This window comes from Camelus dromedarius, chromosome 9 (assembly GCF_036321535.1).
Source record: "Camelus dromedarius isolate mCamDro1 chromosome 9, mCamDro1.pat, whole genome shotgun sequence".
NCBI lineage: Eukaryota > Metazoa > Chordata > Mammalia > Artiodactyla > Camelidae > Camelus > Camelus dromedarius.
The window spans coordinates 68727407-68746777 of record NC_087444.1 but is presented as its reverse complement, the minus strand read 5'-3'; the positions used below and the strand labels follow the sequence as shown (position 1 = coordinate 68746777).

Here is a 19371-nt window from a genome sequence, read left to right as displayed (position 1 = left end):
TTAACAGGGCGCATGCGCCCTTGATCAACGTGCGCGGTGGTGGGGGCGGGCATCGGCATCCAGTCACACAGCGCATGCTCCTTTCTTAGCTCCCTCCTGCGCAGCCGTAACGTGGATTTTGGCGCTTGGGCGGGGTTGGTAGCTCACTGCGCTTGGATCCCGGTAAGCTCCTCTGGGCGCAGGCGCAGAGTGTTGCCCTGGATCACGTGAGGGGAAGCAGCTGAGGGGGCGGGGGCGGAGCCGGGGGTGGGGGGGCCGGTTTGTTGTGGTCGCCATTTTGCTGGTTGCATTACTGGGTAATCGGGGCCCTGGCTCGCCGCGTCCGCCGGATACCTTCAGCCAGTGAGCAGGTCTGAGCTCGGGCTTCCCGAGCAGTTTGAGTTCCCTTGCCCACGCCCTCAGGTAACGACGTGGCAACGGTTGGTCGGATGGTCGGGGCCGCACGCGGTCGTTGTGAGGGGGACAGTACGGGACCCGCCCTGCCCGCGTCGCCGCAAGACTTAGCACGAGGCCGAGGGAGGAGAGGAGGGGTTGTCAGGCAGGTGCAGGCCTTGCCTGGCTATTCATAGTCGGATTCCTGGAAGAGGCCAAGCCCGAGGGAGCAGTCTTGGGAGGGAGGCTGAGAGGGGGTAGTGGGGCCCCTCTCCCGCCCTTTGTTTGGGCTTGGCTCCGCCGGCCGCATCGTCGTCGCCTAGCAACAGCTGTCCTGGACTGTGATTGGTCGAGCTCTTGGCAGCAGAGGCCAATGGCACGGTTGTTGCCATGGTAGGTGTGGACTGCCAAGCTCAGTCCCACCCCGCCGACTGGGCTTCGCTGGCCGGGGCGGGCCCGCAGGGTGGGGGGCGGGACGCCGGGGTCCCCAGGGGCGGGTGGCTCTGTGGGGCGGGGCTGGCTGGGTGAGGGTTAACCTGCCCCTCCCCCGCCCACCTGCTTTCCCCTTCCCCCGCGTGCCCTGAGCTGACCCTTGTTCCCTCCTCTCCCCGCCCCCCGGCGGCAGCGGCTGCTGTTGTCACCCACCGGGCCGCCTGTCCCGCTTGCCCTCCCCGCCGCTGGTTTGCCGGGCCGGCTGGGCCGGGACAGGCGGCCGTCTCCTCACTGCCGCCACCGTCGCCATGCTGGCCGCTCGCCCACCACACTGGGGGCCCCACCGCGCCCAGGCCCCCCGTGGGCCCCGCGCCAGCCCTGACCCGGGTAGGGGGAGGGGTCTGGGAGAGAGGGTCCTGGTGTGGGAGGACCTGGGGAAGAGGTTGTTGGGGAAGGAGGTGAGCTCCGAGAGGAGGGGTCGTGGAGTGGCAAGGCTTGGCATAGAAGAAAAGAATTGACATGGGAGAGGATTTTGGTGTGGTAGATACTCTGGAAGGGAGAACTCTGATATTTGGAGAATTCGGCTATGGGGGCCTTCTAGAAATGGGCACAGTTGTGGATTGACCCTGGTGTAGAGAAGTGACTGGAGAAAGTTACCTGACAGGAATATTGGTTGCGAGGAGCGGGGGTAGGGGGTGGGTAGGACCCAGAGTAAGGAAGAGAAGGACGATCCACTCTAAAGCTAGGAAGAGACGCATTCCCCTTGCTTCCATCAGGAGTGGTCCTTGATTGGGAGGGGGACCTTGGAGTAATAGGAAGAGCCCTGACGTGGCATGGGGGAACTGGAATATGGTGTAGAAAATTATGGGTGGGCTAATCCCTGATGTGGGAGGAAATTATAGGGAAGAAGTCTTGGCACGCTATGGGGAGTGTCCCCTGGGAAGGGTACGCCTTGGTGGGTGAGACTGCCAAGGGGTAAGATTCTTAAAGGGGCCCTCAGATAACCCTGGTGTAGTCAGGAAGTCCCTGAGGACCCTGATGTGGTTTTAGGGGCCGGCAGTGGACTCTGCCGTGGTTTGGAGGGGGCCCAGGAGATTTTCATGTGGTATAGGGGGATCCCAGAGCTCTCTGGATTGGGGACCTACAGGGAAGGGTCTCTATTGAAGTGGCGGGACCTTGCTGTGGTAACATAAGATCCTGACGGTCAGGAAGACTATAGGAGGGCAGGATCTAGTGGGAGGGGGCCCTGGGGAGGGCCATGAGTAGAAATGGGAACAAAAGAGCGAGCCCTACTCTGTATACTGTCTACGGTTTCTCTTTTCTTCTCCACCCCCACCCCCCCTACTATTGGTGTCTTTCTGTCCTTTCCTATCATGACCCATATCCCTGCCTGGCTCCCAATCATTCTCTTTTCCACGTTCCTCTCTTTGTGCTGCCTACTTCATTTATTTGGTAATCATTTGTTGAGGGACTCCGCTATACCACTTCTTTCTTTTCTCTTCTCCCTTCTTCATTGCCACCTGTCACTCTGTCGCACCCTTTTCCTCCTCCCTCTGTGCCCTGCCTTCTCTCTGTTGTCCCTCTCTTTCCCGCCTGGCCCTGTCCCACATATCCCCTTGTTCCGTATTGTTCCCAACCTCCTGCCCACTCTCAGGTCTCAGCGGCGGTGGCAGCCGAGGTGCAGGATGCGAGAAGGCGCCCCCCGGCCGGGCTCCCGCTCCAGGCCTCGCTCCCCTGCGGCCCTCTGAGCCCACCATGGCCGTCCCACCAGGCCATGGTCCCTTCTCTGGCTTCCCGGGGCCCCAGGAGCACACGCAGGTATGCGTTCAGATGGCTCCTTACCTGCCTGAGGTAGGGGAGGCTGGGATAGAGGGTCTTCGGGCCAAAAAGATGTTATGTTTTCCCAAGACAGTCTCCCGGGGCACATGAAGGGAGCCATGGGAGTAGAAGACATAGAGAAGTGACTGGCAGGGTCAGGGTTTGGAGAGCCTAGGTCACATATCAGCAGGGTGGTTGTATTACTTAGGTTCTCCATGCTTTAGTTTCCCGTTCTATCATATGGGGCTTGTAATGATACATACCTCACAGGGTTGTTGGGGGTTTAAACAAAGTAGTGAAATGTAATTGGAAATGCTGAGAACAGTGCCTTGCACATAGTAAACACTCAAGATATGTTTACTAAGTAAAAAATGTCCAGGGTGGAAGATCTGGAGGAGGTGAAAGGGGAAGAAGATTGAGACTGAAGGGTGTTGGAGCCAGCAGGGCCTAGGGGTGCAGGGGAAAGAGCTTCAAGGATAGAGACTTAAGGCTGTGAACTGTAGAGCCTGAAGCAGGATGGGGTGGGAGATCCAGGGCACTGGATCCAGATCCAAGACCCTTAGGGTGAAAAAACTGGGCAAAGATGCACAGAGTGAGGGGTAAGGGTTGGGAAGGCCCCAAGGGATGAGGGTGAAGCAAGATGGGGGCCCTCAAGATGGGATACCCAGAATGGATGGTCTCAGGTGAAGGATTGGGAGGATCAGAGCCCAGGTTTTCCATCTGAGCTTTCCCAGTGAGGTTTAGAAAAGAGTAAAGGTGTGGGATGAGAGGTCAGGGGTAAATAGTTCGCTGCTTCATTTACTTAGCAAATTTCTAATGAACATCCACTATGTGCCAGGCCCTGCTCCAGGCACTGGAGATAAAGCAAGAATAAGAGAAAATCTCTGCTCTCGAGGAGCTTCTAGTGGGGTTGTCAGTCACCAAACCAATACCGTGTGGGGTAATGATGCACCAGCCGCCCATATAGTTCTCCCCGTTGAGGTCAGAGGTGAAGGCCTGTCCTCAGTGCCCACCCATCGCCCCGCCAGGTATTGCCTGATGTGCGGCTACTGCCACGGAGGCTGCCCCTGGCCTTCCGAGACGCGACCTCGGCCCCACTGCGCAAGCTCTCCGTGGACCTCATCAAGACCTACAAGCACATCAATGAGGTGGGCACGGGGTGGGGGACCCAGGCTGGATGCTGAGGGGTCCTGGCTATTGGCACGGGTCACTCACTAGTCCTCATCTCCTGGCCGGGCTGGGCAGGTATACTATGCGAAGAAGAAGCGGCGGGCCCAGCAAGCGCCACCTCAGGACTCGAGCACCAAGAAGGAGAAAAAGGTCCTAAACCACGGTTATGACGATGACAACCATGACTACATCGTGCGCAGTGGCGAGCGCTGGCTGGAGCGCTATGAGATTGACTCACTCATTGGCAAAGGCTCCTTTGGCCAGGTGCGCAACGCCCCCCGCCTCAACCCTGATCCGCAGTCCCCCTGATACTGACCCACACAGCCAGAGATTCAGTGGCTTCAAGTTCCACGTGGGGCCACTCACCCCAGCACAGTCACTTCGTTTCCCTGTGCCTTGGTTTCCTTTTCTGTAAAATAGTGCAAATAACAGACCCTCCACATAAGGGTGTTGAGCTGTTTCATGTCCAGTGTTTCCACTGATGCCTGACTCTTCTTGAGCACTCAGTTTTGAATGATTGGCATTATTGATGGTGATGTCGGTGGGTCTCCTTGGCAGGAGGGAGAAGGCTGGTGCCTGGCTCTGTTCCCTACGCCCCCACCCCCTCACTTTGCCACACACCCTGCCCCGGCAGGTGGTGAAAGCCTACGATCATCAGACCCAGGAGCTGGTGGCCATCAAGATCATCAAGAACAAAAAGGCCTTCCTGAACCAGGCCCAGATTGAGCTGCGCTTGCTGGAGCTGATGAACCAGCATGACACAGAGATGAAGTACTACATAGGTGAGGCCTGCGGCAGAGCTGCTTGGGGAGGGGTCCCCCTCAGTACAGGAGGGGCTGCTGTCTTCAGGGTGGCATTTGGTCTGTAACTCCCTGACAGCAGTGATTTCTCCTGCCACTTTCACGATTTCTGCCCTATTCGCGTGATAATGCTGGTCAGAGTACTCACTAAGGGTCAGGCTCTGGAGTAAGAACTTTACATAAACTAACTTGTTTAATTAAGCCTTACCACAGCCCCATGGGGAAAGGGGCATCATTGCCCACAGCTTGGAGATGAAGAAACAGGCATTTTGGTGCTAACTTGCATGAGATCACAGCGTTTGTACTCACTCAGTAGAGCTGTAATCTGACCAGGCAGCAGACTCCAGAGCCTTCACTCTTAACATCTATGCCAGTCTTTTTCCTCTTTCCTATACTGATTCCTCTTAGAAAAAACAAGTGGGTTTAAGGAATGTGGTTCTTTTAAAAGGAAAATATACATCCTTACAGTAAGTAGACAAGTACCCTGTGCCACAAAAATAAACAGAACTGAGACTAGAACAATATTACAAAATTAAATGAATAAGTGTAGGAGGGTGTTAAAGACCCACCAACACCAAATGGAAAGTTTGACAGAGTCGAAAAGGGAATTGAATTCCAGTGTGAATCAAGTTACAGACATATAAAAACATCCTGACCAGCAGCTGGTACACGTGGGCACACCACCGTCTGGCCAGTGCTCAGGAAGCAGAGACCAGAATCTGCTTTCCGCCTCTCTCCTTGTTACTGTGCACGCCAGGCCGCCACTCGCCCTCTCTGAGCCTGAGTTTCTTTTCTTTTGGCCCTTTCCTGTCCCGTTCCCGACAGTGCACCTGAAACGGCACTTCATGTTCCGGAACCACCTGTGCCTGGTGTTCGAACTGCTTTCCTACAACCTGTACGACCTCCTGCGCAACACGCACTTCCGCGGTGTCTCGCTGAACCTGACGCGGAAGCTGGCGCAGCAGCTCTGCACGGCGCTGCTCTTCCTGGCCACGCCCGAGCTCAGCATCATTCACTGCGACCTCAAGCCCGAGAACATCCTGCTCTGCAATCCCAAACGCAGCGCCATCAAGATCGTGGACTTTGGCAGCTCCTGCCAGCTCGGCCAGCGGGTGCGGCCCAGCCCCGGGGCGGGGCCAGTGGTGTGGGTGTGGCCAGGCTGTAGGCGGGGCCAGCTGGTTTGGCGAGGCTTGGCGAGGATGGGATTGCTGGGTGTGGCTGATGCCTGCGGGTTAGTGCTTGGGATGGGGTGTCTGCAGGTATGGAGAGTGGGGCCAGTGGGTGAAGGGGGTAAAGGAGAGGGCTGCAGAGTATACTGCCCGAAGGAAAGGGAAGAGTGAAGTTTGAGGGGACAGGGCCAGTTTTGAGGCTGCCTGTTGGCGGGCGGAGGTGGGAGGTAGCTTTGAGCCCAGGGTCGCAGTTTTGTTTACCCTGTGCTCTTAAAGCTGGGGTGGAGGTGGGCGGGGCTCTTCAGCTTTGCAGTTTCCTGTGAGCAGGTATTTGAGATGACGTTGGTAGCGGTTTCAAGAGGGTCTGGATTGGGAGGGAGGGTGGTAAGGCTCTAGGTCAGGCCTGGGGATGGACGTCAGGATCAGAGACTCCTGGAGCTGATGAATAAGATAGTGGTAGTGGCTCCTGGAAAGCTGGTGCTGGTAATATCAGGGTTTGGCGACCCCTCATCCCGTTTTGGGGGCAGGAGGCTGGTTCTCCTAGCTTTGGGGCATCAGTGGTACCAGTAGGGGAGGCTGGGACCTCTGACTGTGGCCCTCTCCCCTCCCCCAGATCTACCAGTATATCCAGAGCCGCTTCTACCGTTCGCCCGAGGTGCTCCTGGGCACACCCTATGACCTGGCCATTGACATGTGGTCCTTGGGCTGCATCCTGGTGGAGATGCACACTGGAGAGCCCCTCTTCAGTGGCTCCAATGAGGTGTGCTCCCGAGGAGGGGGTGTGCTGGAGGGGGTGGAGGCCTGGCCGGCCTGATGACCCTGACTGCCTGCCTGCTTTCAGGTGGACCAGATGAACCGGATTGTGGAGGTGCTGGGCATCCCACCAGCCCCCATGCTGGACCAGGCACCCAAGGCTCGAAAGTACTTTGAGCGGCTGCCTGGGGGTGGCTGGACCCTGCGAAGGACAAAGGAACTCAGGAAGGTGCGGCCCCTGCCCCATGCTGCTCCTCCCACCCTGGTGGCCCCTCACTCTCTCACACTTGGGGCTCCCTCCTCCCCCTCCCTGCTTCCTCCCCCTGGTGTCTTTCCCTTCCTTCCTCTCCCCCTCATCTGTCCTTTCCTTCCTCCCCCGCCCACCCCATCTCTCCTACCCACCCCACAGCTCTTCTTAGCTTCTCTCCTTCCACTTTCTCTCTTGTGCCTCTGTTTCCCCGTGTGTGTCTCCCTGCCCCTCCTGCCCACTGACGGCCACTCTCTTGCCCCCCCTCCCACCTCCCCCTGCCAGGATTACCAGGGCCCCGGGACGCGGCGGCTGCAGGAGGTGCTGGGCGTGCAGACGGGCGGGCCCGGGGGCCGGCGGGCGGGGGAGCCGGGCCACAGCCCCGCCGACTACCTCCGCTTCCAGGACCTGGTGCTGCGCATGCTGGAGTATGAGCCCGCCGCCCGCATCAGCCCACTGGGGGCTCTGCAGCACGGCTTCTTCCGCCGCACGGCTGATGAGGCCACCAACACGGGGCCGGCAGGCAGCAGTGCCTCCACCTCGCCCGCTCCCCTCGACACCTGCCCCTCCTCCAGCACCGCCAGCTCCATCTCCAGCTCTGGTGGGTGCTCAGTGCCAGATAGGGTAGAACACGGGTGGGGGAAGCTCTGGTTTGGCCTGACCTGGGAAGGCCTTGCCACTGGGCCTTCACCTAGAGCTTTGAAACTGCAGGATCCTGAACTCCAGGATGGGTGGGGCAGACAAGCTCAGACTGGCCCCAACCTAATCACTGAAACCGAGCTTGGACTCAGATGGCTAAAACTGGTTCTGACTCTGCCCAAACTGAACTTTGACCTGATCCTTCAAATGGGCGCTGGTCCCAAAGCCCAGAACGGGGCATGAACCTGACTCTACCACCTGAAAACCCAGCTCCACCTCTCCTTGCCTAAGGCCTCTCCTCTCCTCCCCTGGCACTTCCAGGAGGCTCCAGTGGCTCCTCCAGTGACAACCGGACCTACCGCTATAGCAACCGATATTGTGGGGGCCCTGGGCCTCCCATCACTGACTGTGAGATGAACAGCCCCCAGGTAATGGGGCCTTGGGGACTCTGGAGGTGTGTGGTGGAGGATCTGAGGCTTCAGGACCTAGGTCTCCATCACCCACTGTTCCTTTGCTCCTTTAGGTCCCATCCTCCCAGCCGCTGCGCCCCTGGGCAGGGGGTGATGTGCCCCACAGGACACATCAGGCCCCTGCCTCCACCTCGTCACTGCCAGGGGCTGGGGCCCAGTTACCCCCCCAACCCCGATGCCTTGGTCGCCCCCCATCACCAACCTCGCCACCACCCCCGGAGCTGATGGATGTGAGCCTGGTGGGCGGCCCTCCGGACTGCTCCCCGCCTCACCCTGCGCCTGCCCCCCAGCACCCGGCTGCCTCAGCCCTCCGGACTCGGATGACAGGAGGTCGTCCACCCCTCCCACCCCCTGATGACCCTGCCACTCTGGGGCCTCGCTTGGGCCTCCGTGGTGTACCCCAGAGCACGGCAGCCAGCTCATGACCCTGCCCCCTCCCTGGGGCCCCTCCTGAAGCCATACCCCCCCCATCTGGGGGCCCTGGGCTCCCATCCTCATCTCTCCCCTTGACTGGAATTGCTGCTACCCAGCCGGGGTGGGTGAGGCCTGCACTGATTGGGGCCTGGGGCAGGAGGTCAAGGAGAGGGGTTTAGGCTCACCCTCCCCGCTAAGGACTGGACCCTTGGCCCCCTCTCCCCCCTTGTTTTCTATTTATTGTACCAAAGACAGTGGTGGTCCAGTGGGCAGGGGGGAGAGCCCCCTCACCCCAGGACCCTAGGAGGGGGTGGGGGCAGGTAGGGGGAGATGGCCTTGCTCCTCCTTGCTGTACCCCCCAGTAAAGAGCTTTCTCACATGCCCGCCTGAGCGTTTGCAGGGCCTCGGCTCCCCTCACTCAACCCTCAGAGGCATGGTGGGGAATGGTGTTTGTGGAAGGGGTGTTGGAATAGCTTTGTCGTGTGGGATGCGCCCCTGGGGAAGTTGTGGCTGTTGGTGCAGACATGGGGCTGTAGGAGGTTGGGCTGTAGATGGGAGATCCTGGATACAATCCTAGGCCAGTTTGCCTTTTCTAGGGTAAACTGAGGCCTTGAAAGTGTAGAGGCCCAGCTCTGGCCTGTCTCTGGGAAACAACAGGTTCTGCCCTAATAAGCTAGGGCTTCCACAGAGTCTGCACAGGCATGGCTCCTTTTGCCGGGCATCCGGTAGGTGCCAAGTGCTTGCAGCAGGCCTTATTGGTGCCATCCGGGGAATGGCAGGCAGGCAGTGGGTACAGAATTTATCCCTGACACTTTTGGTCTCACCCATTTAGAACCATTGCGAACAAAGTGTTTTGAGATTCTCGGGCAAAATGATATTCCCAGGGTTCCAGGTAAGTGGGCCTGTTTCCATGGTAATTCCAATCGACCAGTCAAGCCCCGTCAGATTCAAAGGGTACCGTCCCGTATCACTGGGGCGCGGCGCTTCCTGGGAAATGGATTTCTACGGGGCATTCACTTTTTTCCAATTTTCCCTTGGGGAACTACAAAGGCCAGAATTCTTTTCGCTCGCGTGCTTAGGGGCGGGTTCTCCAGCAGCCAATCGGCAGTCAAAGGCAGCCTGGGCCCGGATGCCTAAGGCGGGTTGTAGAGGAGGAGAAGGAGGTAATTGGGTGGCTTTGGCCAGACTGCGCAAGTGCTGAGTTCTGTAAGGCACGCGGAACGTGAGTTTCTGGGCTGTGTCGGGAGAGGGTGCGGGTTAGGCGTTCGTGGTTACCGAGCAGGAGTTAAGCGCGTAGGCAGGCCGGAAGAGACCCCACCACCCGGGGCGTTACTAGCCGCTGTGTTCGGTCCAGCTCGAAGGAGGCCCCAGTCGGTAGGAGAGACGGGCAAAGGCCCCATTACGGACCTGCATGTGTTCGCTAACGGAGGCAGCGTGGAACGTGGAGGTCCGCCGGCGGTAAAGAAACCTTCGTGGAGGGGCGGGGGCGGGGAGCTGTTTGAGCTGAGACCTGAAGATGGAGGGATGTTTGGGGATGGCGCTGGTGCGGTGGGATGGCTTGCGCAAGGGCAGCAATGAGAAACAACAGCCCTGTGTGTTAATGAACTGCAGGTGATCTGGTGTTGGTGGAAATCTTACTGAAAGTGCTCTGTGAATTAGATCATGGGAGATTTTGTTGGCCATTTAGGGAATTGGGACTTTGTCCCGAGGGCAGTGAGGAGCCTCGGGAGGCTTTCCGGAAGGAGTATGGCCCAGTGTGCTGCCGTCTGGGACTAGGTTGAATGGAAAGACACTAGAGTCTGGGAGCCCAGGATGGCAGCTGTGGCATGATCCTAGGCAAGAGATGTCGGGGATGGACCAGGGCAGGGATCTTGGATGGGAGGGGAGGATGGGTGTGGGTGGGGAAGACGTCCTGAAGGCTGAGCTGACAGGGTGACACGCTGTGTGGGAGAGGGAGGTGAAGAGGGGTGGGAAAGGGATCTCACCACGTAGAACAGTGCCTGGTATATCGAAAATGCTTAATAAAAATTTTTTTGAATGAACAGTCCTAGGAAGCTACTACCAGTGTGATCTACATTTTGCAAATGATGTTAGTGCTGATAGAGAAAATTGACTAACTTGCCTAAGATCACATGACTAGGAAATGGAGGGCTCAGGATTTGTGGTGTGTGTGTGTACCATTGATATAGCAAAGTGCAAGATGAGCCTCAAGACATCAGTAGTCAGATCATGTAGGTCCTGTAAGGAATTTGTGATAAGCATAGAAATATATTTCCCCAATTTCCATTTCTAGCCCAGAACGTGTCCTCTGTTGACTGATTGCCTACGTGATATCTCCTCTTGGGTATCCAGAGACATCTTGAGTAACTGTGGCCAAATTGAACTCCTGGTCATTTCCTCAAAACGTGTTCCTCCCACATTCTTCTCAGTAAATGCCACCTCCATACTTGTAGATGTTCAGACCAAAAGCTTTGGAGTTGTCCTTAACCCCTCTCTTTTGTCTTAAACCCACATCTGGTTCATCAGCAAACACCTTCAAAGGTATTTTCAGAACCTGACCATTTCTTCCCACCTCCACTCCTGCCACCCTGGTACTGTCCGCCTTCATCTCCTGCCTAGACCATCAGTGGTCTCCTTGCTCCCCACTGTCTGCCCCTCACATGCAGCCAAAGGGACACTGAACCCCTGCATCTGGTCATATCCCTCCCCTGCTTAGTATCCTGTGATTCCATCTCACAGGAAGTATATGCCACATTCCTCTCCGTGGCCCCTGCACAGTCTTTCCCTGTTACTTGACATCATCTACTCCCCCTCCTGTTCACTCAGCTCCAGGCACACTGGCCTCGGGGCCTCTGCACTTGCTTTTCTCTTTACCTGGAACAGTCTTCTCCCAGATAGTCAAGGTGACAAATCTCAGCTGTTACCTTCTGCTTGAGATCTTCCCAGACCACCTCATAGACCTATACCACTAACATTCGTATCTGTCTTCCCTTTAAGTTTTTCCTTAGCATTAATCATATCACTACTTAACACGCCATATAACTTATTTTTCTTGTTTATTGTCTGTCTCCTACCGTAGCAGCCATAAGCTTCATGAGGGAAGAGGCTTTGGTCTACTCTGTGCTTTATGTCTAACACCTAGGAGAGCTTTTGATGTGTTGTACAGACTCAGTAGCTCTTGAATGAGCACATGGATGATCTTATAGTGCAGATCCTGATCCCAGCATCCTCAGGACTCTGTCCATCCCCCATGCATGGAATTTTAGGGGCTGCCTTCAAGTTTTCTCAGACATTCAGCAGGCATTTCAGCTTGCCTCCACTTTGCACTCAGAGTTGAGAGCACAGCAGGTAACAAAATTGTTTCCCAATCCCCATGGGGCTCACAGTCTTGAGGGTGGAGGTTCGGATTGTCAGCTTATCACACAAATATAAAAATACAGAGAAAGGTAGAGTGTCATAAGGGTGCTTGAAGAAACCTAATCTGGACCCTAGGAGGTGAGATTTGCAGTGGTGAAGGAGGTGGCACTAACCCAATTAAGAGGTAAGTGTGTGCGTGGTATTTGGAACCTAGAGGCTGAGAGTGAGCAAGAGGCCCGACCACGAAGTCCTATTAGGGTTGTGTGTCCTTCCCCACGTGCAGTGGGAAGTTGTAGAATTTTAAGCAGTGGAAGGAGGCATGGTCGGTCATGTGTGATTCCTCAGGCTGTTGTGTGGGGAACTGACTGGGGGGATTTAGGGCTGGAGTAGAGAGACGAGCAGGGAGGCTGTTAGCAGGAAAGTAAAGTAGCTGCTGCCAAAGAAGGCTGCACACTCTTTTCCATTTCCTCCTGTGGAGGTGGAGTCTCCTCTCCTTTAGTCTGGGCTGGCCTGTGACTTGTTTTGACTGACAGACTGCATGGAAGTGACACTGTGCTGATTGGGGGGCCTGGGCCATAAAGGCCTGGCGGCTTGTACTTTTACTCTCTTGGAGCCCTGGGCTGCTGTGTAAAGAAGTCCAGCCACCCCACTGTGGAGGGATGTGGAAAGAGAGAGGTCCAGTTAGCCCCCAGCTGTTCCACTATTTTAGCTGATGTGCTAAATCAGACCTGAGTGATGCCATCTTGGATAGTCCAGCCCAGCTGCCCACTGACACCATATGGCGTACAGACCAGCCATCCCAAGTCAGCTCCTCCACAGAGCCTGGTCCATTACAGAATCGAAGCAGATGAAGTGGTTGCGATCTTAAGCCACTGTGTTTTGGGGATGACTTGTTATCCAGTAGTAGCTGACTGAAACGAACAAATATTTTTTTGAGATCTTACCATTTTTACATACTAGCTCGTTTAGTCCTCACAATCAGCCTATGTGGTAATATTATTATTATTGCCATTGTATGAGGAAACGAGGGCACAGAAAAGTTAATGAAACTAGCAAGATACGTGACGCATAGTAAGGGCTGAACGTGCATTAGGAGTTGTCAGGATCATGTTCATCAGCATCAAAATTTTCATGATTGTTAAAGAAGTGGAGGTAAGATGAATGAAAGCGTTACTAACCCACTTGAGCAGTATGATTTTAGATAAGTGACTTCACCTTTCTGAGATTATGAAAATGGAGATTGTAATACTATTCATCTCAGAGGGGAATTGTGCGGCATGCAGGGTCTGACAGACAGCAAATGCCTAATGTACGGCAGGGATGATAATTACTACGAAGCATGTGCCCAAGTGTGTTGTGGCCACAAGAATGAAGCCATTTTATTGGAAGGCCTAGTGGAGACAGAAAAGCACCAGGCCTTTGGTGATACTGTTGGAAGTGCTGGATCATGCCTCACCTGAAGGACTTACTAGGGAATCCAGTAAATCTTTTTTTTTTTTTTAATCATTTAAGCCAGGTTGAATTAGGCGGCTTACTACTTGGAACCAATATCCTAACTGATTTCTGGGTTTTATTCACTTACTTCTTGACTCATCAGAGATTGAGTACTGTTTCAAGCCCTGTTTTAGGTGCTGGTGTTTTAATAGTAAACAAGACCCTCAATAGCCCTGTCCTTGTGGAGCTTACATTCTAATGGGGAAAGCAGATGATTAAATATATATATATATTTATATCTTACCACCTATGTATACATAGGTGGTAAGAACTCGTCTTCTGTTCCAGGTAGTGACAGGGGCTGCTGTTTCAGGTGGAGGGATTAAATAAGTTATCTTGGAGGAAATGGTCACAGAGGCAGGACCTGACAGAAAGGGAGGAAGCCAGCCGCACATAGTTTGGGAAGGATGTTTCTCCAGATGGGAAAAACAGCAAGTTCAAGGGCCCTGAGGTGTGATTGGCATGTTGGAGGAGCAGAAAGGAGTGAACTGGACCAGACTGAACCATTCAAGTGGGAAGAAGAGGTCAAGTGCATGCGGGGCCAAATGGGCCCTGGGAAGGACTTGAATTTGCTTCTTAGTGAGATGCGAGCAGTAGGAGCTGAGGGTGACGTGCCTGAGCATCCTGATGGGGTTCCTCCGGCTGCTCCGAGGACGGGGGCCTGGTTCGGCTGCGCTGGTCCAGCCGAGAGATGTGTAGCCTGGCTGGGGCGGTGGCTTTGGAAGTGGGGAGATGCAGTTGGACTTTGGGTACAATCTGAAGGAAGGAGTGGCCAGGACTCGGGTGTGGGGTGAGAAAGGGGCATCGATGACCATAAGGTTTTAGCCTGAGGAGAGTGCCTGTCAGTAACTGTCTGGGGGAGACTCAGGGAGCTGTGGACACGGTAGCATCGCAGTGGACTTGTGAGCAAGCAGCGGGATACAGGAGTCTGGGATACAGGAGTCTGGCCTTCAGGGGCGAGGTCTGGGCTGGAGACGGAAACATGGGAGTCACTAGCACTTGCATGGTACTGAGGCCCAGGATGAGATCACCAAGGAAAGGAGTGTGGCTGGATCAAGGTCTGGGAGTGAGAGCAGAGAGGCCTGGGAGGAGGTTGCTGTGATTGTCTCGGGGAGAGAGGGGCACAGGTGGGCAAGAGCAGTCGTCTGGATGCACTCTGAAGGCAGAAGCCACAGTGCAGGTGTCGCAGGCGATGCCGGGAGGAAATGGACGAGGGCTTCCTGAGAACAGAGTCGAACGTGGGGCAGCGACCGTTTTCCTCCTCCTCCTCCGGGCCCTGCGGTCTCTGCTGCTCTTTGCATCTGCTGCTTCCTCTGTTTGCAGGCGGCTGGGCTGGGCCTGGGTGCACTCTTGCCCTGACTCCGCACCCTTCCAGTGCAGTGCCCTACAACCCTTCTGGCCCCATTTCAGATTCCCCAGACAAATCGGGCTGCTGGGGTCCAGTGTCCAACCTTGTTCTACCGGCTGTCGCTGGAGGATTCCTGCAGTGTTGATGTCTGTCTGCTGGGAAGGGCTGGGGACTGGGCAGTCACCTCCAACATTCGCAGTTACACAGTATTCCCAACAGTTGGTATATTGGGGACAGGCCTGGGGAGTGAGATTTGACCCTATTTTGCTAGGTGGGTGGGACAGACGGTTTTGTAGCTGCAGGATTGTCGTGGATTGGGTGATGGAGTGGGAGAGACCAGGAAGGTGGGATCCGGTAGGCTCTGAGCTCAGAAGGTTTAGGGCTGGGGATCCAACACGGTAATGACCCTGCGGGCCACCCTCACCGAGCACATGTCCAGTGCGGTTGGGGGAGTGAGTGGTCAGGGCAGGAAGTGGGAGGCACGGGGGCCTCCTGATCTAGTTTGAGGTATCAGGGAGGACTTCCTGGAGTAGAGGCCACATGGGGTGAGAGCTAAAGAGGCAGATGTAGGGACTTAGGGACTCTGATGGTGACTACTTGTAGCCAAGTCAGGAGGTACTTCACAAAAACTTTTATTTAATAACTTTAGATTTACAGAAAAGGCACACAGTAGGGACTTCCCATATGCTTTATATTCAGCCTCTTCCCATGTTCGTGTCTTACTTAAAGTAACATTTGTCAAAACTGAGAAATTAACACTGATGTGTATCCTACTGAGGGAACTCCCGGCTTTCTTACATCTGCCCGTTTTTCCACTGATGTTCTTCTGTTCCAAGATCCAGTCCAGGATACCGTGTCACATCCGTTCATCATGTCTCCTTGGTCTCCTCCACTCTGTGACAGTTTCTCAGTCTTTTGTTTTTCATGACCTTGACAGTTTTGAGGAGCGCTGGTCAGGTATTGCGTAGAATGCCCCTCTGTCGGGGACTAACTTTCCTCATGGTTAGACCGGGCTGGCAGGTGTGGGGAGGAGTACGCTCAGGTGATGGTGACCTGCCGCCCTGTGCCACGGGCCGCCCACCAGGTTTCCCAACTGTAATGTCACAGTTTTTCCCTTCCCTCACTCTGCTTGTTAGAAGCAAGTCACACAGTCCAGCCCGTACTCAAGGGGAGACTTAAGCGCCTCTTCCTGGAGGAAAAAACATCAAAGAATTTGTCTTCTTCATTATCAGAACCACCACAGTTATTAATAAACGTGGGAAGATGTTTTTTGAGGCTGTGCAAATGTCCTGTTTCTCCTCAGAGTTCTCCCCACGGACTCTTGGCGCTGGTCGCTGGACCTGCACAAATCATCACGGCGCTGTTCTAATGATGCTTTTCTGCTTTCCTCATTTCCCCTGCGTTTCTCACTGGGAATTCTTCTGTAGGAAGATTGGTCCCTTCTACCCTATTTGTCTTATTTGTACAGTCAATAATTTATACCAGTACGGACTCACGGAAATTTATTTTTTTCTTTGGCCATAACCCGATACTACCATAATTAACTTTTTCACTCACATTTTTCCCATTTTGGCCAAAGGGGCTCTTTCAGGTTAGCTCTGTGTTCCTTACTCTTTTCTTCTTCTCAGGCACTTCCTGACTTTCTGCTGTAAGATGCTCCACGCTCATGTTGCGTTTTCCCTGCCCCAGCCCTAGAACCAGCTGCTTCTCCTTTGATGGAAGAAGGTATTAGATACCAAGGTCTGGGCACTGGGTGTGGTCACTGCTGCTGAGGGACACTTTCTGGTCCCTCTCAGCTGACAGAGCTGGGAGAGATGTGTACGCGTACAACCCACGTATACACACATACCTGTATTTGTGTGTCTGCGTACAGACACAGATACCTGTGCATAAAAATAAACCAGAGTCCATACTGGTATCTGACTCTAATCTATCTCTACAGGGTGCTTCTTGCCTCCCCACACCCCTATGTGTTCTTTGTAACTTCCTTCTCTGGCCGAGTGGGCAGTTTTTGGTGTGCATCTTACAGGCCATCTTGGCAAAAATTGACAGTGTTGGCCATTCCCACCTTCTGTAAGGACACGCTTCCCTTGGTTTCTGTGACAACACTGTCCCCTAATTTTCCTCCTGTGTCTTGCTGCTTTGCAAGAAGGTCCTGTTTTCACTGACCCCTTAAATGTGGAGGGCTCTTCTCTGCTCCACCCCTTGGGCCATTTTACTCTCTTTTGTGGTCTGCTTCCTGTCTCTATACTAATGGTGCCCACCCTGCCCTTAGCTCAGACTCCTCCCTGGGCCCCAGATCTGAGAGTCCTGAGGCCTTAAGAAGCCCCTCCCCATCCTGCCTATTGGCAAAGGACAGTATGTATCAGCCAGTACGACCAGTAAGACACATGTGCTGGGAGTAGCCAGGACTGGCCGTTGCCCCACATTCAACAACCATCTCATCAAACCCCTAAATGGGTAAGTTTTTACAGGGAGACTTTGATCAGGATTTTAAAGCAAGCTTTCATGTGTGGGATCCTTTGTGTTATGCAGCTGGACCTAAATCTGATTTTCTGGAATGTTCCATGCATCTTATGATGCGTCCACCCTCTTGACTAGTACTTTATGACACACTGGATTACCTTTGTTTGCTTTTCTCAATCCAGCAGTCTGGCTTGGAGATTTGACCTCTTGGGCAGCCTGGCGTGGTGGGATGTTACACCTTATAAAAATAAGAGCAGTAAGAGTAATGATCCCTGGGCCCCTAACTCTCTCCGCGCCCCAGACTACAAACCTGCTCCTCCTCTTGGTCCCTGTCTCAGAGGGGGCCCGCCCCACACCCCAGGCTCCCAGAGAGAATCCTGGGCTTCGCCTCTGCTGCCTCCCTCCCCATCCCCACCCATCATCTTCCACAGCCAGACCACCAGGACTCCTGGTCATCTCTCCCATCTGCCCCCTGCTCACCTTTCATGGCCCTGCCTTGGTCCAACCCTGTCCTCTCCCGCCTTCTCTCTGCCTGGCCTCCCATCTCACCCCTTAACCCACCTCCACCTGACAGTGGAGGGGTTTCATGAAGCACAAATCTGATCATGTCAGCCCTTCCGTGTTTCTCCAGTGTCTGCGGGGCGAAGTCCTAACTCCTGGACTGATGCTGGAGGCTTGGTGTGATCTAGTTCCTGACCACTACCTAGCCGGTCTCCCTGAGCTCCAGACCCACTGAACTGTTTCTTTGAACGTGGCCAGCGCTCACCTGGGCCTCTGTGTGGACCCTCGCCCAGCCCGTCCTGCCCCACTTTCTTCCCACTCATATAATTTTAAGACACTCCCAGATCATCATCTGTAAGGATGATGAATAAAACATAACCAGTGGTCATGAGTGCTGAATGTAGGGGAGGGGAGATTTACTTACAATTTTTTGCAGCGGGCATGTTGGCACTGAATACTAACATAACACCAGCAGCTGTCGGGGGAGAAAATATTAAGAAAAAAATCACATTGTGTTTAGGAGGAAGAAACCTTTCAGGAATCATTTGTATTACCTTAAAAAATTCTACAGCAGCAGGAAGAGGACAGAGGTCTATTTCTCTGTGCACTGGGATGGTCACCCTAGAAGGGACTTTCAAGCTTCCTTCTGAAATCACATCCACTTAGGGAATTTTCTACCATTAATTTTCACAGCTACCATTAAAAACACCACTTACGTAATTTAGACGGTGTCTCCCAAGCATTGGCGCAGCTGACTTACATAAAAGGGGTTCTGTAAGGGCAAAGGAAGGTTCCTGAAGGGCATTGGTGCTGGGAGAATTCTTGTCATCTACTCTTATCGGCGACTGTTGAAACAGTGAATTCTGTGTAAGGGAACCGTCGATGCATTCGCTGTGAGCCCCTGTGCGGTGTTAAATCTGGCTGGCACGTGCTTCAATCATCTCTGCCAGCATTTACGTGGCACAGCTTCATCCCAGGCACCAGTCCAAGCCCTTCGCCTGCATTAATTCAGCAATCACCTCACACAGCCCTCAGGAGGCAGCCACTGTTAGGATCCCAGCTTTTCAGGGAGGTGTTTAGAGTTGAAATCAGTTGCTTCAGGTTCCATAGCTAGTAAGTGGCAGCCCTGGGACTGGAGCCCAGGAATAGGGCTGGGTCCATGGTCTGTGCCTCAGCGCCCTTCCTCCTGGACACCATTCTTAAAGGAGATGCTCCCGTTTCCAATAGTGCAGGTTCCTTTCAGAAGAAGGGCTTAAATTACTTTCTTCTCCGGCTGCCAAAAATTTTTTTCCAACATCCCTAGTTATTTGAATTTGAAGGAAAACACTTTTTTTTTTAGGGGAAATTCCAAAACATACAACAGTGGAGAGAAAAGTCTCATGAACACCCATGTCCCCCTCACCCAGCTTCAGCAGCTCCCAGCATGTGGCCATTCTTGTTCCCTCTGTGTCCTGCACACCCTGTTCCCCCGACCCCACTCAATTATTTTAAAGCAAGTCTAGGTGTCTCTTATTGAAAGACCTCGTCTTCAGAGAAGAGGTAACCTTCAGTTCCTGGCCCCATGTCCTCCCCCTGCTGGTCAACTGCCCACCTCCCTGATGCTCTGTTCCCGCTCCTCCTCATTTTCCAAACGCCACCGATCTGGGCAGGGTTCGATACTCTCACTGGCTCTGTCCCTGGCCCGCTTCCTGTAACCCTGCCCCCTTCCCCAGGCACTTCTCCATGTTGCTCTGAAGCCTGAAAGTGATCCCTTTTGGTGGCCGTGGACAGGCTGGTGTTGCTTGGCAGGCCTGTCCCCTGCAATGGGACATTTAATCTGCGTGTGGCTTTTTGCCATGATAGTGGCCGCTTTATTTGGGTTATTTTCTGGATGCCCCCTCCACTCCCTCCAGGTCAGGCCTCCTTAACGCTCCTCGCACAC

General features: G+C 54.3%; 1 protein-coding gene and 1 long non-coding RNA gene across 5 annotated transcripts; one reads left to right on the top strand and one right to left on the bottom strand.

Annotated features, from left to right (window-relative positions):
* Positions 1–247: 247 nt before the first annotated feature.
* DYRK1B (dual specificity tyrosine phosphorylation regulated kinase 1B) lies at positions 248–8663 on the top strand. 4 transcript variants are annotated; one of them, XM_064489325.1, is made up of 12 exons: positions 248–402; positions 2459–2622; positions 3651–3770; positions 3868–4056; positions 4427–4574; positions 5418–5704; positions 6375–6521; positions 6603–6743; positions 7047–7082; positions 7167–7362; positions 7722–7828; positions 7924–8663. In XM_064489325.1, exons 2-12 carry the CDS (start codon positions 2560–2562, stop codon positions 8293–8295), a joined length of 1806 nt encoding a protein of 601 aa, XP_064345395.1. In that variant the 5' UTR covers positions 248–402; positions 2459–2559; the 3' UTR covers positions 8296–8663. The 4 variants fall into 4 exon arrangements, with proteins under 4 accessions (XP_064345395.1, XP_064345396.1, XP_064345393.1 ...); XM_064489326.1 differs by lacking the exon at positions 7047–7082; XM_064489323.1 differs by having other exon boundaries at positions 7047–7362.
* Positions 8664–15034: 6371 nt separating this feature from the next.
* On the bottom strand, positions 15035–18920 carry LOC116154907 (uncharacterized). Its single transcript, XR_004138970.2, has 3 exons — positions 17875–18920; positions 17108–17187; positions 15035–15672 (listed from the first exon to the last, which is right to left on the bottom strand). It is a non-coding gene; the product is annotated as an uncharacterized LOC116154907 (long non-coding RNA).
* Positions 18921–19371: the final 451 nt, after the last annotated feature.

What these genes read in the sequence shown, in the direction of transcription:
- DYRK1B (XM_064489323.1), top strand. Translation starts at nt 2,560, where the DNA reads ATGGCCGTCCCACCAGGCCATGGTCCCTTCTCTGGCTTCCCGGGGCCC. An exon ending in AGAGATGAAGTACTACATAG is followed by an intron (nt 4,575 to 5,417) that starts GTGAGGCCTGCG and finishes CGTTCCCGACAG; the next exon opens with TGCACCTGAAACGGCACTTC. An exon ending in CAGCTCCATCTCCAGCTCTG is followed by an intron (nt 7,363 to 7,721) that starts GTGGGTGCTCAG and finishes TGGCACTTCCAG; the next exon opens with GAGGCTCCAGTGGCTCCTCC.